This window comes from Zingiber officinale, chromosome 10A (assembly GCF_018446385.1).
Source record: "Zingiber officinale cultivar Zhangliang chromosome 10A, Zo_v1.1, whole genome shotgun sequence".
Taxonomy (NCBI): Eukaryota; Viridiplantae; Streptophyta; class Magnoliopsida; order Zingiberales; family Zingiberaceae; genus Zingiber; species Zingiber officinale.
In genome coordinates, this window is record NC_056004.1 from 23,062,961 (window position 1) to 23,090,181 (window position 27,221).

Here is a 27,221-nt window from a genome sequence, read left to right on the forward strand (position 1 = left end):
AGCATATATTAAAGTACCTTAGAGGCGCTAGAGATTATATGCTAGCTTACAAGGCAGTTAATTTGGTCCCTGTGGGTTACTCGGATTTTGACTTCCAATCGGATAGGGACAATAATAAGTCGACCTCGGGGTTTTTGTGTTTACTTTAGGAGGAAAAGTCATAACTATGGAAGAGTGATAAGCATAGGTGTTTTTCTGGACTCCACCATAGAAGCTGAGTATATGGCAAGCCTCTGAGGTAGCCATAAAAGTTGAATGACTTAATTACCTCAAGATAGACTTAGATATGATTTCTAGTTTATCCAAAGATTATTACAATTTATTGTAATAATAATGGTGCAGTAACAAACTCGAAGAAACCATGAGTCTATAAGGCAAGTAAACACAATAGAGCGCAAGTACTACCCAATACGAGAAATTGTATAACGAGGAGAAGTTGTTGCCGCCTAGATTGCATCAGATGATAACCTAAGGTCCTTAAGGCAAGAGCTTTTTGAAAGGCATGGGAATCAGATGTATGGCAGTAGATATGGCAGCTTAGTCTTTTAGTATAAGTGGGAGATTGTTAGAGTGTATACTAAAAGCCTAGCTTTTGGTATAAACATTTATCTAGAAATAAGAATCACATTGGTCAAATGTCTACATTTATGATAAATGTAGTTGTTCAATTAATTTATATTGTAGATAACATGGTGTGTGGTGTCACACACAGAGGATTATGTTATCAGTACCTTATAAATTATAAACAGTAGCTCACGACCATAATGGAAAGGAACAAACCATTGGAAGGTCGTAGTGTAATTAGGTATTAGTTTATCTTAACTATATAATTACACTAGTACACTTAGAGTGTATTGAGTAGGACCATTAGAGGTCGTTTCTTTTATACTGACTTTATAAAGAAACAAAGACCTCAGTTATTATGGAAGTGTGTGCTATTAATCCTAATATAATAACAAGCACATATATTTGATATTTATTTCTTTAATTTATCAATGGGTGAGATTTAGTTCGATGAATCAATAAGCCCGATAAGTTGGGAAATGATATCACTTATAGTGTGTGTTGTTGATTATAGAAGGAAACTGTGTCCTAGTGATCTAGGTTGAGAATGCCCCCAAGAGGAGCTCATAAGGATTGTCATGTTAAACCCTGCAGGTGGACTTAGTCCGACATGACGATGAAGTTGAGTGATACTACTCTTGGAGCTAGATATTAATTAAGTGAGTTGTCAGTAACTTACTTAATTAGTAGACATTTGTTATCTTAAACACAGGGAGACTAACACACTCATAATAAGAAGGAGTCCAAAATGTAATTTGGGATTGGTGCGGTAGTTCAATAATAGTTCTCTAGTGGAATGAATTATTATTGATAAAATTAAGTTGTGTGTTCGGGGCGAGCACGAGATGCTTAATTTTATCGGGAGACCAAAACCAATTCCTCCTCTCGGTCCCTATCGTAGCCTCTAGTATATAGAGATTTATACCCACCGCATACCTACCTTCTTACCCATCCAATGGGGCCGACCAAGCTAGCTTGGAACCCAAGCTAGGGCCAGCCAAGACCAAGTGGATGAGCCATGTAGGTGGCCGGCCAAAGCTTGGGTCCCAAGCTTAGGTGACCAACCACTAGAATATTAAAAAGAATTTTTATTAAAAATATTTCTTATGTGGATATCATGATTTTAAAAGAGAGTTTAAAAATTAAAAATTTCCTTTTATAGCTTTCTACAAAAGATTAAGAGAAGAGATTAATCTCTTTCCTTATTTGTAGTTTAAAAGGATGGTTTTAATTTTTTGGTAAAAACTTTCCTTATTTGTAAATCATTTACATGTTTAAAAGAGAGTTTAAAATTTGAAATCTTTCCTTATTTGTTGATTAAAGGAGGATTTTAAATTTTAAGAAAACTTTCCTTTTTAATCATGTTCATGATTTAAAAGAGAGTTTAAAATTAAATATTCTCTTTTATAAGTTTCTACAAAAGATTAAGAAAAGATTTGATATCTTTCCTTATTTGTAGATTAAAAGAGATTTTAATTTATAGAGATAACTTTCTTTTTATCCACATGTTTAAAAGAAAGATTTTAATTTATTAAATTTTCTTTTTATAAACCAATCATAAAGGGATTAAAATTATTGGAGAAATTTTTATAAATTTCTGAAGACAAATTAGGAAGTTTTAATTAATTAAAACTCTCCTTGTTTGTAGCTTTTATATGGCCGGTCAAATAAAATTGAGAAAGAAAATTATTTTTAATTAAATAAATTTTCCTTTTCAATGGCAAAAGAATTAAGGAAGTTTTTATTAAAATTTCCTTATTTGCCAAGATCAAGGATTATAAAAGAGGGGGTAGAGGAGGCTTCAAGGCGAACGACTCTATTCTATTTTTCTTCCTCTTTTCCTTGGTGGTGTGGCCGACCCTTCCTTCTTCTCTTCTTCTTCTCTTTGTGGGCGAACCTCTTCATGCTTATGGAGATTTAATTGGTGGCCGGATCTAGCTTAAGGAAGAAGGAGAGAAAGCCTACATCCCTTGGAGCTTGGTTGGTGGAAAAGATCTTCATCTTTTGGAAGCTTTGTACTTGGCCGAAATTTGAAGAAAGGAGAAGGTGCTTTGGTGGTTTCTCATCTCGGAAGATCATTGCCCACACAACGTCCGAGGTTATAAGAGGAATACGGTAGAAGATCAAGTGATTTTTCTAAAAGGTATAACTAGTATTTTTTCTTTCCGCATCATACTAGTTATTTTTGGAAATAATACTAAATACAAGAGGCATACGATTCTAGAGTTTCGAATTTGTTTTCGATATAGTGTTCTTTTGTTTTTCTTTTCCTTGTGATTTGATTGTTCTTTTCGGTTAACCTAAAGTTATTTTAGGAAATTAAATATTAGCTTTCCATAAAAGGTTTTGTCTAGTCGGTGGTGGTTGCTCCCATATCCAAGAAGGCCATGTGCCTCGCCACGTCAGTACTGGGAACCAATTATGGAAATTAATATTTAATGGAATTAATAACTTAAGGTGACTTGGGTCGAACGTATTAAGTTCCGCAGGAGATCCAAGTCAAAACCTAAAAGAACAAATAGATTAAGTTTTGGATCAAACGTGTTAAGTTCCGCAGGCGATCCAAAATTTAATTTAAAAGAACACATGGTAGCTAGGAAAAGGTTCAGACCTTTGTACAAAATTTTTGTACAGTGGAACCTCTAGGTTTTCCGAGTAGCAACCAACAGAATGAAAGTCTTGGTGAGTGAAGCCAGACAGAGGAGAAGTCCTAGTGAGTGAAGCTAGGTAGAACGGAAGTCCTAGTGAGTGAAGCTAGGTAGAAGGGAAGTCCTGGTGAGTGAAGCCAGACACAAGAAATCCAGATGGGTCAAGGTTGACCAGACATCTGGTGGAAGTCCAAGTGGGTGAAAGTCTTAGTGAGTGAAGCTAGGCAGAAGAAAATCCTGGTAAGTGAAGCCAGGTGAAAGTCCTAGTGAGTGAAGCTAGGCAGTAAGGAAAGTCCTGGTGAGTGAAGCTAGGCAGAGGAGAAGTCCTAGTGAGTGAAGCTAGGCAGAAGGGAAGTCCTGGTGAGTGAAGCCAGACACATGAAATCCAAATGGGTCAAGGTTGATCGGACATCTGGTGAAAGTCCAAGTGAGTTAAAGGGATTGACCGGACACTTGGTGAGGGAGTCCTAGCAGGTCAAGGGTGACCGAATGCTAGGCATGATGAACCAACAGGTCATGGTTGACCTGATGTTGGTGCAGGGGACTTTGTACTTGTTTTTGGGCAAAAACAGAAGTTGAATCGATCAGTCGATCGATTGGCTCATGCCCAATCGATCGACTGATCGATTGGGTGAGTCCCCGTGACAAACCTCCTCCCAATCGATCCGTGGATCGATTGGGGAGAAGTGTCGTGCGAACAGAAAGCCTCCCAATCGATCAACCGATCGATTGGGAGCTTCCAATCGATCAACCGATCGATTGGGAGCTTCCAATCGATCGGGCGATTGATTGGGAGGTGCGTTTTCACGCGATAAGCCCTGGATCGATCAGCCGATCGATCCAGTCAATTCCCGAGAGCACAGAGGCGCTCTGGATCGATCGACCGATCGATCCAAAGCCTCCCCGATCGATTGGGAGCAATCCAATCGATTGAGATTTGACCGTTGGCGCAGGATATAGCTATTGGTGAGCGTTTCCCACAGTAGCACTTCCTTGATTCTTCTCCACGCGACACTGCGATCCTCTCCTGCTCTCTTCGCCAGATTTTGAAGGTTCTTGGAGGCTAGTGCTGGTGCACGTCCAAGTCAAGAGGCGAGTTTTAACAAGAAGAAGAAGCTAGAGTTAGGGTTTTTCTTGTGCATATTTTGTAAGCTTTTGCTTGTATTACATTTTCCTTCCCTTTCTTCTTGTACTGTGAGCTTGTAGGGCTTCTCCGCCTTCGGTAGTTACCGAAAAGGAGTGTTTTCATAGTGGAGTGTGTGTGGATCCTTGGATTAGTCACATCTTCTTGAGGTGGATACCAAGTAAATCCCTAGTGTTAGCGTTGAGTGTTGTTTCTTTGTATTTTCCGCTGTATTTCATCACAAGAAATAAGTAACGATGAACACGAGATCACGTCGAGCTATTCACCCAACCCCCCCTATCTATATTTCGATCCCAACACTTAACACTCTTATGTTGAATTACACTCAACGAAGATAAACCAGTAAGTTAATTTGATCATTGAAATCAAAATTTTTCTTGGATTCACCAAATATTACTACTGAGGAAAGGATTACAATAACTCTAAACAATATGATATATAGGATCATTAGTCAGTTTATGAAAAATAGTAAGAATATGTTTGGTTAAATGATGGGAATGATTATGGGTATGAGTTTGATAGTAGGATAGAATGAGAATAGGAATGGAAATGAAACCCATCAAGTTATATGAGTTTGGTTGATTCTCATAAATTTGGTAATCATTCCCAAAATGTGATTCCCAAACCCACAATCCAAACACTATCTTTTACTATCATTCTATTCCCTCATTCTCAAACTCATCAACTAAAGACCCCATAAATTTATAGCAGGAGGACTAAAATTATAGAAGCTTGATTTGATTATTTATCTTCTAAAGCAACTCCATGCTTACCCGAATTAGCACATCACAGTAGTTTTCTTCAACATAAAATTTATTTTAACTTTTATATTTTAAATAAAAAAAATTTACATTACCTATATTATCTATTTCCTAAATTTAAATTTTATAAATAATACTCTTTTAAATTTAAAGAATGAAATCTAATTTTTAATTATTAAAATATTATCTAATTAGGGAGATAAAAAAATAAAGGATAATGAAACCTAGATATTAGATAAGGGGAATAAAAAAATAATAAAAAAATAAAAGAGAAAAGAAAATAATAAAAAATAATGAAAATTTTAAGATAATTAATATAATGTATAGTGAAAAATGATAATATAAATTTAATAAAGTAAATAATTTATTTTAAATATTAAAAATATTTATAGAAAAATTTACGTGGATGCCCTTACTTTATAATAGGACCCATAAGTCTCCAAGTGAGCCATAAGTCTTGCTCCTGATTAGTTTGAGAATTAATTGCACTCCTTTGCTTCTCTCCTAAGGAAGATCTTTCCAATCCGGCAATTGGTTAGACACGTCAAAAACATGTCACTTTCCTCGATGCGATCTGCATCCATCTTGATCTCCGTTAGGAAAAACTCGCATCAGTCGCGCGAAGACGAAAATGTCACAAGAATGTAGTTGTTAGTTAGCGTTCATTAATGGCAGCACCGATGGAGTCGCTCGCGATCACTGTAGTTGAGCACTGGACCGTTAAACTTATTATAAGTAGGTTATCGTAGAAACAAAGCTTAATCAGTGACGCGTGAAGATGAATGTCAAAACCAGCAACTTCACTTTGGTTGATGGGATTTCATTTATGGTTCCTTTTCATCCAGCTGGCTGTGTTCCTTCAGTGAGATTAAATGCAGCCACCAGAAATTTAGTTTGGAGAAAGTAGCGGAGATTTCTTTTTTATGATTAAATTTTATAATTTCTTGTGATAAATTTCCACTCGTTTTCCGCCATTGTTAATTCCACTGCGAGCTCAGCTGCCTGCGGCCTCATGGCGAAAGAGGTCAACCTTACCCCCTTCAACAGTCCCAGCCCGCTCCTCGCCCACCAGTACGACCATTCGCCGGCGCCTGCCGCGGCCTATGGTGGCGCCGCCAACCCGTGCGGGTTTGTCCTCACTTTCACCGATCTCTCCTACAGCGTGAAGAGGCCCAAGAGGTTCCCCTTCTTCCGGAGCGACCCGGAGGATGTGTTCCCGGGGACGAGGATGCTTTTAGACTCCGTCTCCGGGGAAGTGCGGACGGGGGAGATCTTGGCGGTGCTCGGCGCGAGCGGGTCAGGGAAGACCACACTCATCGACGCGCTGGCAAACCGGATCGAGAGGGCCAGCCTTCGAGGAACCATCGCGGTGAACGGCGAAAGGCTCGAAGGCAGGCTCCTCAGGGCCATCTCGGCGTACGTGATGCAGGACGATCTCATGTTCCCGATGCTGACCGTGGAGGAGACGTTGATGTTCGCGGCCGAGGTCCGGCTGCCGCGTTCCGTCTCCAAGTTCAAGAAGAAGGAGCGCGTGCAGGCGCTGATCGACCAGCTCGATCTCCGCTCCGCCGCCAAGACTATCATCGGCGACGAGGGCCATCGCGGCGTGTCGGGCGGGGAGCGCCGCCGAGTCTCCATCGGCTCCGATATCGTCCACGATCCCGTCCTGCTCTTCCTCGATGAGCCCACGTCGGGGCTCGACTCCACCAGCGCCTTCATAGTGGCTCAAGTCTTGCAGAGGATCGCGCGCAGCGGGAGCATGGTGATCATGTCGGTGCACCAGCCAAGCTACCGGATTCTCGGCCTCATCGACCGCCTCATCTTCCTCTCTCGCGGGCAGACGGTGTACAGCGGGCCGCCCCACGGCCTCACCGAGTTCTTGGCCGCGGCGGGGAGCCCTGTTCCTGAGGGCGGTAATCCGGCCGAGTTCGCCCTTGACCTCGTCTGCGAGATGGAGGACACGACCCCGGACGGCGTCAGGCGCCTCGTCGCCTCAAACTCCTTGAATCACCACGCGCGACCGGCCGCCGTGCCCTGCTTCCCTCTGCAGGAGGCCGTGAGGAACAGCATCGCGAACGGAAAGCTCGTGTCCGGCGAGATGATGTACCGCGGCGTCGCCCCTGCTTCGTACGCGAACCCCATTTGGGTCGAGGTGCTGGCCATCACCAAAAGGGCGCTGCTGAACATGTCGCGTACGCCGGAGATTATGGCCTTCCGGATCGCAGACATGGTCGTCACCGGCTTCCTCCTCGCCACTATCTTCTGGCGGCTCCGCGACACCCCCGAGGCCATGCGCGAGAGAATTAGCTTCATCGCCATCACCATCACCGCCATATTCTTCACCAGCGCCGACACCCTGGCGGTCTTCATCCAAGAGAAGTACATCTACTTGCGGGAGACGGCCTTCAACGCCTACCGCTGCTCCTCCTACGTCCTCTCCAACGCCGTCATCACCTTTCTTCCCCTGGTCATCCTCGCCATCACCTTGGTGTCGATCATCTACTTCGCCGTGGGTTTGGCCGGAGGCATAGACGGGTTCGTCTTTTTCTTCTTGACCATCTTGGCCACCTTCTGGGCTGCCAGCGGATTCGTGACCTTCATCTCCGGCGTCCTGTCGCACGTGGTGTTGTGTTACACCATCTCGGCCGCGGTCTTCTCCTACTTCCTGCTACTCAGCGGCTTCTTCATCAACCGGAATCGGATACCTAGCTACTGGATTTGGCTCCACTACATTTCGCTGGTGAAATACCCGTACGAGGCGTTGATGACGAACGAGTTCAGCTACGACCTGTCCAAGTGCTTCTCCCGGGGAGTGCAGATGTTCGATGGCACCTTGATGGGGAGCTTGCCGACGGCGAGGAAGGAAGAAGTTCTGGCTGCGATCGGCCAAGCTTTGGGGATGAATATTGGTAATGACACTTGCATAATCACAGGGTCTGATGTGCTGCAGTGGCAGAGGGTTGATCAGCTCGGCAAGTGGAACTCTCTGTCGGTGATCGTGGCTTGGGGATTCTTTTTTAGGTTGCTCTTTTATTTCAGTTTGTTGTGGGGGAGCAGGAGCAAGAGGGAGTAGACTAAGGCAGTAAAGAAAAAGATTAATTTAAAAAGAAAAAAAATGGTTAATAAATAATAATAAGAGCTAGAAAGTGGGAGCAATTGTAATTTATGCGTTTTATTTTTTTGTGCCAAGTGTTTTTGTTTTGGTTGACTTTTCTTTTTAATACGGTGGAAGCTATTGTGCAGTAGAAGGCGTTAAGTTATTATGGAGATATTCATAGTTTGATGTAATTATAACTCATTTTAAGGCGTATAAATTTTTAATGTGTATTTATTTAATTAAGTAATTTTTTTTATTTAATTTATATGAGGATATATTTTGTAAGACCGAAGAAAATCATGATATGTCCGAATGAAGGAAGTTGAAAAGTCGAGAATGGAGGGACCACTGATAGGAAAAAGATTTCGATGGCCTTGTAAAACAAAACTAAGATTAGGAAAGTGGTCTCTGACGTTGACCTTCCGACACTCAAGTTAGGATAGAAGAAGAGAGTAAGAAAGTGAAGAATCGTAGAACTCAGAAATATTTTTCCTCCCTGTTCCTTATACCTGTAGATCCTTTTTATACCTTTCTGGATGATCTTTCGTCTTTCCTTATTTAATGGCATGGTTTAATGACAAACCAAAAGTATCTTTATCTTATCTTCTACACATTTATTAACAGATGTTGTGTTCCCCTTATTAATTATCTTTCACTCCTGCGTAGTGTTATTCCTTGTGCCATTCGGACGGTCCGTTTATGAGTACAATGCCAACGCCGCACCTAGAGCCGATCAGACTCCTTGATCGGTCCGTATTACAAGCCTGTTCGACACGAGCTCCTTGCCCATTTGGCGGGTTGATTAATTAGAGCATCAACTGCCGACCGTCTGGCCGACCGAACAGTAATCCCTCTGATCGGCCGAGGCACCCACACTGATTGTATGTTGCTTACCCTTATGCGTTGACCTCTTTGACTTTCCTTCCACGTGGCAATTGACTTACGCCAGGTAGGCTTTTCTTATTGAGCATTCTTCCCATGTGTATCAAAGTCCGTTAGAGTTTCAGGATGATTTTTTATTGGACAGACCACATCATTCACAACCAGATGAGCTAATTGACTTAGAGGACTCTCAAGACCCAAACATTCCTGCTCCAAGTCCGATGAAGATCACAACACATGATTCTAAAGAGCTAATGGTGCAACGGGGGATCCTAGCTTTACAACTATTACTACAAACTTCTAATAAAGCTGTTGATTCCTCTATTGATGCTATTGATGTTAGTGGACTCTTCAATTCTTTTGATGGTAACGTGGTGGATAAAAGTTTAGGGATGTGTACTATGGAGAACACGTCCCAAGAATCACCTACTTTGATGGCACAACCAATTGATGCTATGGAATTTGTAAGAATGGAATTGGTTGATGATAAATGTGTAGGGACTTGTGCAATAGAAGCAAAGCCCCAAGAATCACCATTTTTAGAAGGACCATCACTTGAGTCAGAGCTAGAACCAGTACTTATTTATGAAGAAGTCAGATCCACATGTTTAGAACTTTTAGGTATATCTCAACAATGCAAGGTTAGTATTTCTAGTAATCTTTTGGAAAACTTTATAAAGGTACCTATAATTGATTTTATTGAATGTGATTCAGTTTTTGACACATACTCAATTCATCTTAATAAGGTTTTAGTTCTATCTAATATAGCATGATTGGGAGAGGTATGTTTTTCTTTTGGGTGTGCAGATTTTCATGGGGCCTATAATTGGAAGCTCGATCTGAACCGTTTTCGATCTCCTGAAAGAATTTCCAAGAAGACGAAGATGGAGATAGCGATTCTTCACTTTTTGATGAAAGCTCCCTCCATAATAAGAGCCCTTGGTAAGAGGGTGATGAAATATCTTACCCTTCCAAGAGCGAGATTTAGATGAAGCTAATGAGGTGGTCGAGCTAATGACCTTAAACAAACGCTTCTTGGGAGGCAACCCAAGTTCATTTTCTTCGTTTAGATCTTTCTAGTTTCATTTCTTTATAATAAACATGTATCCTCTACTTAATTTTTGTTGTCTACTTTCTTTTATAGGATTCAAAGATTAGGAGGAGGACAACTACATGGTGGAGAAGTTAATGACATCATTTGGTAACTTCTCTTACTTTTTATCTCCTCCACATTGTTTTTAGTTTTTATTGGGACAATAAAAAGTTTAAGTCTGGGGGATGCATTAGATGTATTTGGTTTAGTTCAGTTTTTGCTTAATAAAATTTTTGCTAGTTGCATCTTACATCACATCATGATTGTTTGTTCCTTATTACAAAATACTAGCACGTGTATTCTAGATTCCATGTGATTTATTGGCTACTTATGGTGCTAGTATGTTTAGTGATCTATCTTTTTCTATCTTTGATAGCATGAAGTGAGCAATGTTTTTACTATAAGAATTTAAGTATTGACCTTGTTTTAGGATCTCTATACACTATGCCTATTTTTGATGGTTGATAACTCTAAAATAGTCATGATTCATAGAATTGGACTAATATTTGTGTTTTTATGGTGACCTCTCAACTACATTTTGGTTACTGGATAAACTCAGATCATGTAAGCTCATTTGGAAAAATCAATCCAAAAAAAAAATGAAAATTTGTTCAAGTTTGGTACTATGCAAACATTCAAAGAGAAAAAAATGATGAAAAAAATAAGGGATAAAAAATAGTTGTCGTGAGTGGAAACTAACAATTCACCCCTTTGAGACCGAGTTAGGTTACTGGGGAAATGAATGCTATATTTCTCTTGATACTGAGTATTCCTTTGAGACCTTGTGTAAACGATGCATAACATTTTTAAGGGGAACGAACCCTGCGTGTGGCAGGTAAGTGTCTATCACCGGAAGCATAAGGAACACAATTTTATGACGACTTGACTAGACTTAGGGATTGAAACTTGATAGATTTAGGCCACTTTCGCACTGAGCACGGAGGACTATTACTCATACTCAAACTACTTTTGTAACTTGCTCACCAATGAAATCATCTGATAGGATTAGATTGACTTGCTAGAGATTATGATGCACTATTTTACCACATGAATCTAGATTGCGGGTTTTGCCTGAGGACAAGCAAAGGTTCAAGTCTGGGGGTGTGATGTGCGTAGATCTTATGATTATTTATACATGTTTTGATGCACATTCACTTACTTTATTCACGTATATTCTATGCATATTCACCTCTCTTAGCATATGTTCCTGTCGGGAAGCTGAGAAGACGAACCTGCCGGGGTGTGATATGGCTGGAATGTAGACCGCATCCTCATGACCCGGTGGTGAGCTGTCCTCGACGTTGACCAGATCGTCAGAAGTCCTCCTCCAGTCAACTGTACCTGTATCCAGCGACCGGGTTCCCCCGGTCTCTGGTACCTCGGTGCTCGAGGCGAATCCCACAGACATATAAGTAACCGCATAATAGTATAGCAATAAAATGAACAGATACCAAGTACGAGAACTTACCCTGGCCCAGGGGGGCGCCCTCGGAAGGATGGATGAGCTGGTCGTGTCACTAATCGAGCCGTAGCAGCCCGGAACAATACAGCGGCTCACAGGCCGGCACACGGCACGCAAGCCGGATAATACGAATGACTCACAAGCATAATAATGGTACGAAGAATGAAATACAATAGCACGATGGCCGGATCCACATCGGCTCACAAGCCGAACATAATCTTGGCGTGAAGGCCTGAATAAGCAAACCTAAGCCCGTCAGATGACGGCTGCTTGGAGGGTGATGACGGCTGCCCGGAGGTGTCGGTGGCTGCGACAGGGGCTGCCGGAGGTGACGGCGCTGGACGCCGGAGGCGCTGTCCGCCGGAGGCACTGTCCGCCGGAGGCACTGTGGCGCTGCTGGAAGAAATGTCGCTGTCCGCTGGGGGCCTCGGCAGTGGCATCCATAGCCGCCGGAGGCGGCGTGAGACAGTGGTGATGGCCGCCGGGGGCGGCAGCACCCGCCGGAGGTAGTAGCGCCTGCCGGAGGCAGCGGTAGTGGCTGCGGGAGAAGGTGGCAGTGGCCGGGAAAGGAGGCGGCGACGACCGCAGGAGGAGGCGAAGGCCGCAGGAGGCGGCGCCGGCCGTTGGAGGCGGCGCCGGCCGCTGGAGGCGGCGATAGCCGCGAGAGGCGGCGTCGTGCCCGTCCGGTGGCGGCACCACGAGGAGGAGAAGAGGAGGTGCTTGCGGCCGGAGGGAGAGGAGAAGGAAGGCGACGCCCGGAGCGGCTGCGTGCGTGAAGCGGCGGCGCAGTTCGTGAGGAAGCTACCAGCGGCGGGCTATGCACGCTGTGATAGAGACGACGAAGACAGTGGCGATCGGCGATGGAGTTGGTGAGCAGCAGGAGAGGAGGAGGAAGAAGGGGGACTATGAACAGCCACCGATGCTCGAGGATGGCGGCGAAGGGCGCCCAAGCTTCTCCTTGGCTGGCGGCGGAGAAAGCCAGCGCCTGAAAAAACCCCCCTCCTTGTTGAACCGTGCCTGCTTTTTCAATACAAACCCTTAACATCCCAAAAGACCAAATTGCCCTTTCTTTTCCTCCTTATTCCCTCTCTGCCCCCAACACTATCCGCATCAGCATATATTCAGCATAACTACTCTTTTGTTCGGAGACATGCTCTTTTGTGTGTTTTCTTGTTGACAGGACGTTATTTGGAGCGAAAATGGAGCAAAAGCGCTTGGGCCGTGTAGGCCACACGACCGTGTGGCCATAGCATGTTCCGGTCGTGCCAAATGGCACGACCGTGCTTGTAATCCAGATTTGAAGAAGGCCTTGGCCGTGCCGAATGGCATGGCCGTGCCAATCATCCCGTGGCCAAGCAACACATAGCCGTGCCAACATTCCAGAGGTAGAGAAGGTCACGACCGTGTGAATCCACACGGCCGTGTGACCTTGGCAGAGAAGAAAAAGGCCACGACCGTGTGAGTGCCACACGGCCGTGTGACTCAACTCAAGAAGAAGCCTTGTGGATTCCACACGGCCATGCGATGAAGAACACGGGCCATGCCACGCCAAAATAGGGTTGTGCTGAATTCTGAGCAGATTACAGACCGTTCGTAATTTGGCCATAACTTTGCGCTCTATTGGAGTTTCAGGATGTTCTTTTTATCGAAACGTAGATGACTTCAATATCTACAACTTTGATTCAGATTTAACAGAGAGAAAGCATTGTCTTCCCATGCTAGATGGCACGACCGTGCCTCCCAACAGCGGGTTCAACTGGACCTCCGCCCAGACCGCAGACTAAATTTCGAACCGCCATAACTTTCGGATCAGTTTGAACCAGGGCTCGATCAAAGTATCAGATTGAAGATAATTTCAAGAGATACAACTTTGGTTCAGGGTGAATCATGAGAAGACCTGGTTTAATGGGTGAAAAACTCAGTTTACAGGACCCCTGTAATCCTGGTTTACCTGGACAGCTTGGAGGAGGTATAAAAGGGTCAAGAACCCTATTCTTGGCATCTTTGGTTTTGGGATTTTGCCCCCTCTCCTTGGGAAAGGGTTATCCCCTTCGGGAGAAACCCTAGAGTTTCATCCACCGCCATCTCTTGACGTTCCGTCCATCTCCAGAGCAAGGAGGCATCACCAAGACATCGGAAATCTCGGCAAACATCTCTTCTTCCCCTTCTTCTCACATCAAGGGTTGTAAGTGTGCTTTACTTTATGTTTTGGGGTTGTTCCTCTCTCGCAATGGAGTAGATCTCCTTTTCTATGGATGTAGGGAGTAGTTTTGGATAGGGTTTGATGTAAGACTCATGTTTGTGCCTTTACTCGTTGGATGATTTCTCTTGCTTTGTTTCTATTTGATATGCATGAGACTTGTTGCCTTATCATGTTAATTGATTGTGTAGGAATTGCTAATTTCGTAAAGAGAGGATCTTAGATCGTACACCCGAGGGGCCCTAATGATAGGGGTAACCCATTCATGGACGTCTAGGATATTCCCTTGAAAGGAGAGGCAACTTCTCCACTAGGAAGTAAGAGACCAAACCAAACCCCTATCTCTATCCTTATGATACCGATTAGATTTATATTCTTGTGATCTACTAAGACGCCCTAGTGACAGGGGTTAACCGTAATAGGATTTCACAAGGATCTTCTCTGATTAGTATTTAAGGATAGTAGCTTTAACTTCCGGTGAATGTATGTTGATTGACAATGAGTAAAAGATAAAACATGATGCATCAGGTTCCACCACAACGAAACCGAAATCCTAGAATCTACTTCCTAAAGCTCAATTCCCTCTAAGATCGATTCTCTCCTCCTTCTCTTTCTCTCTTCAATCACTCTCGTTAGTTTGCAAGCGCCAAAGCCGACTTTCGACCATCTAGATAACTTACTTTGCGACATCTCTAGTGCTTAATCAATAATCCCTGTGGTTCGACAATCTTATATATTACTGACGACGAATCCATGCACTTGCAGAATCGTAACATTGCTCAGAGTGGCTAGCGCCACATAACTGCAGTCATCCACCTGCCCATGGATGAGTGGAGCGACACTACAAGCGCTGAGTCTTGAGCTCCGGAGCATCAAATAATCATCCAGGACCCTCTTGCACAAACCTGAGCAGACACTTGTGCCCATGCGGCGATCATGCCCTTGGGGGCACTCGCTGATAGCCATACCTAGATGTCTATTGGGGTAAGTACTTTGTATTTATTATTGTCGCCGCTCGACTCTTAATAAATGCCTTTGCTTTCTTGTAGTACTGGGTGGAGAGCCTAGCCATGTGCCAGCGGCTCACCTTTTTGGAGGAGGAAGTTAAAAAGCTGTGCGCTCCGAGCAGCTAGGCAGTAGCTTCCCAAGCGCAGTTGGAACAACTGAATGCCGAACTGGCTCAATTAAGAGTCGATCTGGGTAAAAGCACCGAGCAGCTGAAGGCTGAGAAAAAGAAAAGCTCTGAGCAGGCTACCCAACTGGCTCGACTAGAGAAATAGGTTAGCTCTTTTGAGACGAAGCTGAATTTGGCTAACACTAAGAAGCTCCGGGCCATCGAGGACTTGGAGATTAAAAGCAAGGAGTTCAAGGTGTTAGCCGAAAACCTAAAAGAGGCTAAGACTACACTGCAGGCTAAGCGGAATGGACGACTGACCAAGCATACTACAGCAAAGGCCCAGCTCGACGCTAAGGATGAGGAGCTGACCAAATTAAAGGAAGAACTGGCAGCCTCCCGGGCGGCCCTAGAGACTTATCAGGGAGCTGAGTCGAGTAGGTTTGATCTTATGAAATAAGCCTGCATTCGCTCGGATGCTTTTAATGATAAGGTCGTCGATCGGGCTCTTCGTCTGTTCGACCTGGCGATCGAAGGGACGTTCTGTAACAACCCAAAATTTCTCATTTGAGTCCCAAAAGTAATTTAAAAATATTTAAAAATGCCTTAGAAATATTCTAGAGATTTTAAAAAAATTTAGAGTATTTTTATGCAATTTTTGGAGGTCGTTTGGTATTTTTACTAAACGAAAGAAGATATCAAAAATAAAAGGGCCGAGCCGAGGTTCGAATCCGCGACCTCGGACTCGAACCGAACCTTAAGTTAATTCGGCTGACCAAGTATCCAGAAGATGTTTCATAAAGAAAACCCAACCGAATTGTATTTAAGAGGTTTTAGAAGCCGGAAGTAAACCCTAGGTAATAAGGATGGGTTAAAGAGGGGATCGGGAAAATTTTACCCGAGACCTAATTCCTCTCTTCCTCACTTCTCACCCGGCGATTTCCTCTCGGGCGAAAATCAACGCCGGCGTTAGGGCTCCTCCTCCGGTGGCAGGCCAAGGGGTTCTTTTGTGAGATCTTCACATCTACGAATCCCTCTCGTCGAAGAGGACACGCGGACGCAAGGAGTCGCCGAAAGTTGAGCTATCCGAATCCCTAGAGGCCTTCTTCTCGGTTTGAATCCAAGAATCAAGTAAGTTGCTACTCACCCGCAGTAGAGTAGTTCCGGATTTTTATTCCTCTTGTTTTCGAATTTTTCTGTGAAGATTGTTGGTTTAGGGTTTGCTGCCGTGGGTTTCAAAGAAAGAACATGAGAGGGATTAGTATGTTGAGCATGTAGGTTTTGGTAATTTGGTTTTCCTTTGCTCCTTGCCATGGTACTGAACCTGAAGCGGGATTGTTACTTTTTTTGTTGGGATCCAGTAGCAAATTCTACACTACTTGCAATTGTACACATTGCTATGTGTTCATTGGGTTCTTCAGGATTTGGATTTCGGGTTTTTCTTTCTGTACAACAGTGGGTGGCTAGAAATTTAAGGGCAGCAAGTATTCCTTGTTTTAGGATTTTCCCTTTTGTACAGCATTAGGATGGTTTGAAATGTAAGAGTAGTAAGTGTTCCTTGTTGTCTTGCTTTCGGATTTCCTTCCTGTACAGCATTAGGATGGTATGGGATTAAAGAGTGGTTTAAGAAGTTCTTCTGCATTGCATTATGTTTTGGTTCCTTGTATGTTCTAGTATATTATCATGTTCACGTATCAACTTTTGATAGCAGCAGCATTATTTTAGTAGATGGCATTTCTTTTGCTTGAGCTAATTGACTTGTCTTTACTAAGGGGATTTGACTGTTCCTTTTTAGTGCTGTTGTAGCAAGATATAAGATAATGTAGTGCAAATTTTTGTTAGTTATATATGCAGATTTCTATTTAAGCTTGAAGGCATATTCTGTTAAAGCTTATAGTATGCAGAATTTTGTAGCGTAGTATGCAGAACTTTAGTACAGTTTAGACTTCTTGGTTGTGCAGTTTAGTATTTCAATGTTAGAAATTGTTTTAAACATTTCAGTTTCTTTTTAAGAAGCATTCTTTTATTAGAAGTATTAACAAGTATAAGAAAGATAAAGAAAAGAAAGAAAAAGGCCAAGGCCTTAAGTAGATCCCAAAAGTCAAGACTTTAGGGATTTTGGCACACAAGGTGCTTATTAAAATACCGAGGTATTATATATTAGAAGTAATAAAAGATAACAAGTATTTTACTTTTTAAGAGGCTAGTACCCGACTTTCGAGGTTGTCATTAAACAAATCCAGGTGTCCAATTTCGAGGTCTTGACCCTAGTAGACCGAGGTCTGCTCTTTTAGGATTGGTGGCTCGCTACCCCCAACCTATTAGGGAACGCGCATAAGATGGTACTATGCCTGGGCCCAAGAAGAAAGTTGATTATTATTTTAAAGTATTAAAGAATAAGTTTTCAAACAAGTGAAATAAAAAAATAAGTTTAGAACAAATGAAATAAGTTTCACTTTGTTTTAAAATCAGCAAGTTTTAGTTTTCTTTTATGCTAGCATGTTATTTAGATTAGCTTACTGTTAATTGCTAGTAGATGAGCATGAGCAACTTTACATGTTTAGCATTTCAACCTGTTTGATTCCTTACTATTAGATGAGCATGAGTAGTTTTCAGTAAGCATTCAGTTAGTTTATGTTATAGATATATGTACATGCATATCGAGATTTTGTGAGTTAAATAGCGCTTACTAAGCAATTTTGTTTATAGATTGCATTTCCTCTTACTGCAGATAAAGGAAAGGAAAAGCTATAGCAAAGGAAGGCGACGAGAAGGTGCGGATGGTGTGTGATGCCAGGACTATGGGAGAGACTTGGGATGTTATTGAGTTTTCGTGTTTTAGTGGATAAGAAACATTTGAGATGCATTTTATATTCCATGTCATTTAAGATTGTATTTTTTACTCCATGTCATTTGAGTTCATTCTTGTTTTAGATTGCATGCTGAGATGAGTTCTGATTAATAAGTAGATACTGTTGTGTTTGCATTGAGATATAGTGTGTATAGTTTCTGTAATTATGTGTTATATATGCATGTCAGTATTGTATTGCATTTTAGTCCTGCTGTACTGCATACACTCTGTCGAAATTTTAAGTTTTCTGAAAAAAAAGTTAAGTACAGTTTGTCATACTAGTTAAGTAAGAATTTATAGTAGTTAAGTAACGATCACCCTTAGAGAGTAGTAGTAAGAAGGGTGGTCGTTACACGTTCGGCCAACTCTAGGAAGGCAGTTATCTCCCTACCGCTCTATCAAGCAAGATTATCAGTCAGGACCAGCTGACTGCGTCGTAGCCTGACGATGTATTAGATTATCTGGAGTGAGCCACTTGATAATGTTTTGCCTTCAAAAGTTTCAATGGATGCTTGTCCATCCGGCTAGCCTTTATTTTCTCATATTTTAATTTCGTTTGACATTGTGTTTCTTTTGATCTGATCAACAATGATTTATCTACTTGGTCGTTTTGTTTTCAGGGTTAAAAGACTTCGCGTAGACGAGAGTTTAAGGTCGTTGCTCGACCATTCATGAAGACTAGGGTTTAAGGTCGCCGCTCGATCGTTGATGACGACAAGGGTTTAAGGTCGCCGCTCGACCGCTAATGTCGATAAGGATTTAAGGTCGCCGCTTCACTGCTGATGACGACAAGGGTTTAAGGTCGCCGCTCAACCACTGATGTCGACAAGGGTTTAAAGTCACCGCTCGACCACTGATGACGACAAGGGTTTAAGGTCGCTGCTCGACCCCTGATGTCGACAAGGGTTTAAGGTCACCGTTCGACAACTGATGACGATAGGGGTTTAAGGTCGTCGCTCGACCACTGATAACGACAGGGGTTTAAGGTCGCCGCTCAACCGTTGATGACGACAAGGGTTTAAGTGTTGGAATCCTAAGGTAATTTTTGGTGTGATCAACCAAGTTAGGTTCCTATTTTGGTTTGATTCCTGTGCCTAAGTGTGCAGGAGCTTAGGAGCACAGGAAGTCCAACGGAAGACGCGGCTAGCAAGAAGGACGACACGGGATAGAACTGATGGGCTCGGTGCGTTCGAGGGACGAGGTGCCACGGAAGAGTACACCGATGGACGAGAAGAACACATGCGACGTTTGAGGGACGAGAAGCCGGAGCGAAAGCTTGATAGAGGAGAAGGTTAGAAATTGGGTTCGGATGAGCCCTATTCCGGTGGCCGAAATCACCCAAGTGAGCGGAGCGGAAGACTCGGACCGAGGCGAGCAGAATCGGAGCAGAGGGCTTGGACCGAAAAAAGCAACCATGTAGACTTTGGTGGTCCGAGCGCCCGGAACTCAACTTTTATCAAGATCGGCATGTACGTTTACCAACGCGTCAGGGATAGAATTATATCCCACTCCAGGCGCCCGAAACAGAGCTATAAATATAGCCCTGATTTCAGTAGTTTAGATAACAACTTGTAATTCCTTTCTTTCCGTTCTAATATTAATTGTGAGCTGTTAACGTTGTAAGAGACTACTCTGTCCAAAGGAGATCTTCATAAAGTGCGTTTCATTTTCCTTGGATTAGCAATCTTCTGATTGCAAACCAAGTAATTCTCCTTGTGTCTTTGCCTGTTTAATTAGTCTCTTAACTTTTATTACAAGTGTTCTTAATTAAGTTATAAGTCGAGAAAGGGTTGAGTTTGTTTGTGCAAGACAATTCACCCTTCCCCTTTTGCCGGCCTCCAAGGGACCAACAAGTGGTATCAGAGCCAGGAGGCCCAGGACACTTTAGAAGGACTAATCGCCGACCGAAACAAAGAAACCAATGGCCGGACCAAGCATTGTTCCACCAAAATTCGAGGGAGAATTCACACACTGGAAACACCGAATGGAGGTATTTCTAAAAACTGACTTTTAGATTTGTTTAATAATCAAGTATGGTTTTGTAGTTCCTATGAATCAAAACGGAGAGGAGAAGGAGCAGAGTGTTTGGACGAAGAAAGAAGAAAATGATTCCGTAGCAAATAACAGAGCGGGATATCACTTGTTGAGTGTACTGCCGTCTCAAGAAGTCAATCGCATCGGAAGCTACTCGTCGGCCAAAGAACTCTAGGAAAAATTTCTAGAACTCCACAAAGGCACATCCGAAACCAAGCTCATAAGATGAGACATACTTCGGAACAATCTAACGAATATCCGTATGGAAAGAGGTGAGAAGGTAGCCGACCTACACGCGAAGGTAAAAGAACTAATCATCGGACTCGAAAACCTCGGTGAAATTGTAACCAACCGGGACTCGGTACGCTATGCACTCAATGCCTTTCCCAGGACTCTAGAATGAACCTCGATAATCAACGCCAACTACATCTCAAAGGACCTGGAGGCAAGTATCCTAGAGGAATTTTTTTTCTACTTTAGAATTACATGAAACCAGATGTGCAGGTACAACAAAAGAGTCAAGCCAGACTCTGGCGCTAAATACAACCAAGAATAATGAACCTGTGTCGGACTCAGAAGAAGATTAAGAAGTTTACATGGTAAGGAAATTCAGAAAATTCTTTAGATCTAACAAATTTAAAGAAATGGAAAACAGGAAAAATCCAAGAAATATAAGAAGGGTTCGATGCTACCAGTGTCAAAAGGAAGGACACATAAAAGAGGACTGCCCAGAACTCAAGGTAAAAGACAAGATGCCCAAGCAAAACAAGTACAAGACTATAAAGGCTACTTGGGACGATAGCTCATCATATGAGTCAGAAATAAAAGAATATGTCGGACTAGCACTGATGACAAACTATGAAGAGCAAAGCACCTCAGAAGCCAGCATCGATGAAGGGGGAACAACTTCAGATGAATGCAACAAAGCAAGGGGAGAATCAGGCTTTAAATCTGATATGGTAAGTGAGGTATGTCTCTTACCTCCTAAACAACTCTATTTTGGTATTAAATTTATGGCAAAATCAATGTGCAAGTTAAAAAGTAAAAATGATAAATTAAACAAAAAATGAAAACTTAGAAATAAAAAGAATTTTGGCAAAATTATGTCTAATAGAAGATTCTGAAAAAGTAAGACTTGAAAATGCTAAATTAAAGGAATAAATAGAAAACTTAAAAAATTCTGCATGTTCAAATGTTTCTACTTTAATGTTAGAAACTATAAAGGATTAAACTGATTCTATAGATTGCACAAAGGTCAAATCAGAAAAGTAGCAAAATCTTATATCCTTAGAAAATACCTGATTAACCCTGTAGGAAGGAATCTATATTGGGTTCCAAAAACTTGTATGAATTAAAAGTGAAATTAGACTTAGGGCTTTTAGATAAAAGATTAAATATTTGAATTCATTAAAAGACTTTGTCTAGAAGTGGTTTATAATCCAATAACCAAGAAGGTTTAGTACTTCGCCATAGCCTGGAAGTCAATTTCTGAATTGAATATTTAATTGACAAACTAATAAACATGAAATATTTAAACGCTTTCAATTTTTGTTAATGGTTTTGTTGGTGCGGTTAGCACTAACGATTTAACCCAAGTTTTGATGAATGACAAATAGGTTAAGTTAGTTTTGTTGTTGTCTGACACTTTGATCGAGTGTGCAGGAGAAGTCCAGCTAGGTCGACGGGCTGACCGGATAGCTGGCGAGAAGTCCAAGCGGGTCGACGGGCTGACCGGACGCTTGGCGAGAAGTCCAGACGGGTCGACGGGCTGACCGGACGTCTGGCAGGTAAGTGAGGTAAGTCACTGGAGGGGAGTGACTGTGAGGACGCGTTCCCGGGAAGGGGACATTAGGCGTCGATCCGGCTTAGGTCCATTTCGGATGTCTAAGTCGAGATCGTGACTAGATTCCGGTCTCGGAAAGACGGAATCTAAGTCATACTCTTTTTTATCCATCTGTTGAACTTTAACTGTGCTAACAATCTGTTTTACAGGATACATATTTGCCTCGGACTAACTTTGTTTTGCAGGAAAAGGGAGTTTTCTGAAACAAGGTTGTCCGGGCGCCCGGAAGGCGAATTCTATCCAGCCGAGTCGTCGCCACGTGGAGCATCATGGTTTGTGCAGCTACGTCACATTCCAGGCGCCCGGAAGGGATCCAGGCGCCTGGAACAGCATATAAAAGAAGCCCCAGACAGGAGCTTCAGAACAATCAATTTTTACTGAGAACTCTTCTACTGCTGGTCTTGCTGCTCGACGTTCAAGTGCGACGTCAACAACGCTCCGACAAAAGTGCTCCTCCGGTTTTTATTTAAATTTTCTTTGTCGGTATTGCTTTATTGTCACTAGCATTTCCTGTACTTATTCTGTAATCATATTTCGACTTGTTAGTGATTGCCCAACGAAAGTGGTCAAGGACCACGGGCCTTCGAGTAGGAGTCGTCACAGGCTCCGAACGAAGTAAAAACATCTGTGTCTATTTTATTTTTCCGCTGCGTTTATACTCGTCTTTTTTCGAATCGATATTCACCCCCCTCTATCGAATCTAACGGTCCTACAAGTGGTATCAGAGCAGGTACCGCTATGATTTGGTGCAACAACCAATCAGACAAGGGGTGAATTTTCTTTTGTTTTTTTTATTAATTTTAAAACTGGTGTTTCGTTAACTTAATCAATTTATATTAGTGCAACACGAATCTAGATTTATTTTTCCTATTTTTTCCCGCACTACTAATCCAAGACCAAGTCTTGGGATATTTTTTTTGGTTATTTACCTGTGCACAGAATGTCCCAACAAGAAGGATTCAGCACAGTACGACATCCACTCTTCAACGGGGACGACTTTCCATACTGGAAGAAGCGCATGGAGGTCTACCTCAAAACTGACTTTGACCAGTGGATGAGCATTACGAGACCTTACAAAATTCCAGCAGACACCTCCGGGAATATACTGGATCCTGAAGAATGGACAGCTGACTTGAAGAAGAAGGCGTCAACAGAAAACAAAGCGATCAACACTCTACAGTGCAGACTAACAAGAGAAGAGCTAAACAGAGTCGGTCCACACAAAAACGCTAAAGAACTGTGGGACAAACTGATCGAGCTGCACGAGGGAACAAGCGACGCTAAGGTAACAAAACGAGACCTGCTTTTAAATAAAATTTTTAATATAAAATGCAGAAGGAGAAACAGCGAATCAACTCCACGCGAGGATCAAGGACATCCTCAACGGGCTTCATGCGATAGGCCACCAGATGGAGAACAGAGACTTGATAAGGTACGCATTAAACGCCTTTCCACGTAATAGTTTGTGGGCATCAATAGTGGATGGCTACAAAATTTCTAAGAATCTTTCTAAATTAAAATTAGATGAGCTTTTCTGTGAATTAGAATTACACGAACAAACTAATGCTGGAGCCGAGAAAGGTATAGCTCTATTTGCAGGGTCCTCCAAAGAAAAGAGAAGCAAGCCTGAATTTGAAGAAGACTCCGACCAAGACTCCGAAGATGAAGAACACTTGGTAAATTTGGTAAGAAAAATGTTCACCAGGAGAAAGAGGAGCTTCAGCAAAAAGGACCTTCAAAAGATCAGCTCTCCCTCAGAACAAAAGAACGTGACCTGCTACGGCTGCAATAAAAAGGGACACTACAAGAACGAATGCCCAAGACTGAAGTTCGACAAATCAAAGCCAACCAAAAAGAAGGCACTCAAAGCAACGTGGGACAACTCCTCGGACGAATCGGAGGAAGAAGAGCAGAAACATCAGAGCCACCTGCGAAGCTGAAACAAAAAACGAATCGGAAGATGAAGACGGGTCTGAACCCGAAACAAGCCACGAGTCCGTACTCGTTTCCGAAGGCCCGAATGAGGTATACTTTAATTTAAACAAAAAATTTTTAGAATTATTTCCTGTTTAAATAGTAAATTAACTAACTTAGAAAATGAAAACAAATCACTTCTTGAGGAAAATCAAAACCTCAAGGAACAAATCATAAATTCAAAACCAACTCAAGATCCAACACTTGAGGAAGAAAATTTATCACTAAAAAATGAGATCAACAATTTAAAGGAAATGTTAGAAAAGTTCACAACAAGATCAAAAATTTAGACTTAATCCTAAATAATCAAAAGGTATGTTATAATAAAACCGGACTCGGATACAAGTCAAACTCAAATAAAACTTTTAAGTCGTTAATAACTCAATACAAATCAGCTAATCAAGCTTGGGTCCCGAAAGCGTGTCTGACCACGCAAGTAGGACTTAATCAATATTATATACCTAAAGAAAAAATACATTATATAAAATTGAATAAACCAAACCAAAATCCAAAATACAAACCTAAATCAAATTCAAAATCTAAACAGTTTAAAAATCAACAAAATTATCACCAAGTTAACTATAACTATAAAAAGAATCGACACAAGCCTAAAATCAAAACTTAAATTAATGGCCAATAATTCAGGGGGAGGCTCCAAAACTAACCTACCCGACAGGGTAACCCAAAACAAACTAACCCGGCAGGGTAATTAGGATTAGTTAAAAAGAGACCAAGTTTAACTTGAATCATGGTACTGGTGAAATTTTTGGATGATAGTACGTTAGGGAAGCTTGGGCATCGCATGTCTAGAAAGATATGGCTTCGATCTGGTGCATTTGGCCAAGTGGAACTGACCGAAGCTACCCTTAAATGAATCCTAACCAGTTAGACCAAGATTTAGTACTAAGTTCCGTGGATAGGACTATTCGGAAAACCTCAAAAGGTTGGTTACTTCTAATGATGTCCATGTGACTCACCAAGCTTAGAAGTTTATCCGAAGAATGCCTATTTGTGGAAACCAAAACTAAATCTGAATCTAACACACATTAAACCAAAACTCCATAATTAAAAATCCAATTTCATCTCACGAAATCATAGGATTCCCTGATTGAAAATATAGATCGGGTGAGATGAATAAGGCTTCAAAATTTTAATTTTAAACTTAAAAATTATTTTCAACTTAAAAAAATTAATTTCAAAATTTAAATTTTAAACTTAAAAATTTATTTTCAAAATTTTAATTTTAAACTTAAAAAAAAAATTTATTTTCAAAATTTTAATTTTAAAACTTAAAAAATTATTTTCAAAATTTTAATTTTAAACTTAAAAAATTATTTTCAAAATTTTAATTTTAAACGTAAAAAATTATTTTCAAAATTTTAATTTTAAAACTTAAAAAATTATTTTCAAAATTTTAACTTTAAAACTTAAAAAATTATTTTCAAAATTTTAATTTTAAACTTAAAAAATTATTTTCAAAATTTTAATTTTAAACTTAAAAAATTATTTTCAAAATTTTAATTTTAAAACATAAAAAATTATTTTCAAAATTTAAATTTTAAACTTAAAAAAAATTAATTTCAAAATTTTAATTTTAAACTTAATTTCAAAATTTTAAACTTAAAAATTATTTTCAAAATTTTAAACTTAAAAAATTATTTTCAAAATTTTAAACTTAAAATTATTTTCAAAATTTTAAACTTAAAAATTAATTTCAAAATTCTAATTTTAAACTTAAAAATTAATTTCAAAATTTTAAACTTAAAAATTAATTTCAAAATTTTAAACTTAAAAATTACTTTCAAAATTTTAAACTTAAAAAATTAATTTCAAAATTTTATTTTTAAACTTAAAAAATTATTTTCAAAATTCTAAACTTAAAAAATTATTTTAAACTTAAAACTTAACTTCAAACCTAATTTCAAAAAAAAAAAAAAAAAAAAGGTCAAAAACCAGGGGCGGGCGCCCCTGGTATTCCCCTCCGGGGCGCCCGGAAGGGGATCCAGGCGCCCTGCCCTAGCAACCCCGGGCGCCCGGAGTCCCCTATAAATAAGGGGCAGCAGGCGCCCCCAATCTTTGCACCACTAATTCTCACTTTTGCCAAGGTTCACTCCGAACCTCAGTGCGAAAGTACTCTAAATCAAAATTTTCTTGCGGTGAAGACGCTATTGCGATTCAACCGAGGTCGTCAAATCTATATTTTTCGATGACTCCTCGGTAAAAATTCTTCTCCTATCTAAAAATTTTATTAGAATTTGTCTTCTCAATTTTTTCTTAGAATATTCTTTTATTTATATACAGTAGGAAACGAACAAATACTGGTGCTGGACCCTCCAATGCTAGTACAGACCCTAGGTTTCCCACAGACGAACTTAGGATTAAGTTTGAGTCAACCATTTATAAGGCCATTAGGACTACCTGCATAGATAGATCGTTCTTTCTAAGGTCCTGTCCCTCCGCTTTAGAGGTTATAGGCCACTATAATTTAAGGAACCTTGTCGAATGTACCAGTCCAATAAACATAAGTCTGTGTGTCGAATTTTGCAATAACCTAGTAAAAGTAGACGATCTCACCTATACCACTAGGGCAGCAGGCACTGATATCGTATTTTCCCCTACGACTATCCGAGAGTTTTTAGAGTTGCGTCCATCTACTTGCTCCTTTTTGTGCTATCCTCCGAGGGATCTACCATTCGAAGATCCCTACTCACATATTACTCTCGATACGATTTATTCGTATTTTTTCGGGGGGGAGAGAGATCCCACTGTGACACAGTTTAGGTAAGTAGAACTTCGGGTCCAGGACTATGCTCTTTATAGGGTTGTAGTTCTTTGCATTTTACCACTGACTACTCGGGACATCGCTGTGATGCGCCCATTCCATTCGTTCTTACTTTATGCCCTGATTCATAGGTTAGACATTGACATCAGCCTACATATCTTCTCCACCATTATCTACTCAGCTGGATTCGTGACTGATAGTTGAGTCCATATGCCATTTGGTCACATTCTGACAGCCTATATGTCCTCGTTGCACATTGATGTCACTAGAGGAGACGTTGCCCATATGACCGAGTTCGATGTTATAGCCGCTCGGAACTTTTCCCTAGCCGGTATCCAGATAGATAGAGATGACGGGACTATGTCTTGGCGGAGGGGGGCACAACACCAGCCCGATGGACGAGTTCATGCTCGCACTATTTCCAGAGGAAGCCGCTCCGGCTCCACCACCGCCCCCAGCTCGAGCACCACGTCACGCTCATCGCTCTCTAGCCGACCGTATGACCGGACTAGAGAGAGCTATGGCGAGTCTCCAGCAGGAGAACTCTGACTTTCATCGGGACATTCGGCGAGAGGTAGCCGAGTTACGAGCTGCCGGGGATACCCGACACACTGAGCTGATGGCGCTTCTCCGATCCTTGGGATCTGGACCACCCCCTTCATCTTCTCAGTAGATCTAGTTATGACTCACTTCTGTAGCTACACTACCTGTAAATTATTTTGGATCTATCTAGTGGTATTTCAGACTTACATTGAAAATGTTCTATCTTGAT

At 41.5% G+C, this 27,221-nt stretch overlaps 1 protein-coding gene across 1 annotated transcript; it reads left to right on the forward strand.

Annotated features, from left to right (window-relative positions):
• The first annotated feature begins 5,869 nt into the window (after window positions 1-5,869).
• Window positions 5,870-8,453, forward strand: LOC122027529 (ABC transporter G family member 1-like). Its single transcript, XM_042586518.1, has one exon. The coding sequence runs from the start codon at window positions 6,130-6,132 to the stop codon at window positions 8,188-8,190; it is 2,061 nt and encodes a 686-aa protein (XP_042442452.1). The 5' UTR covers window positions 5,870-6,129; the 3' UTR covers window positions 8,191-8,453.
• Window positions 8,454-27,221: the final 18,768 nt, after the last annotated feature.

Coding starts and splice junctions, on each gene's coding strand:
- LOC122027529 (XM_042586518.1), top strand. CDS start 6,130: ATGGCGAAAGAGGTCAACCTTACCCCCTTCAACAGTCCCAGCCCGCTC.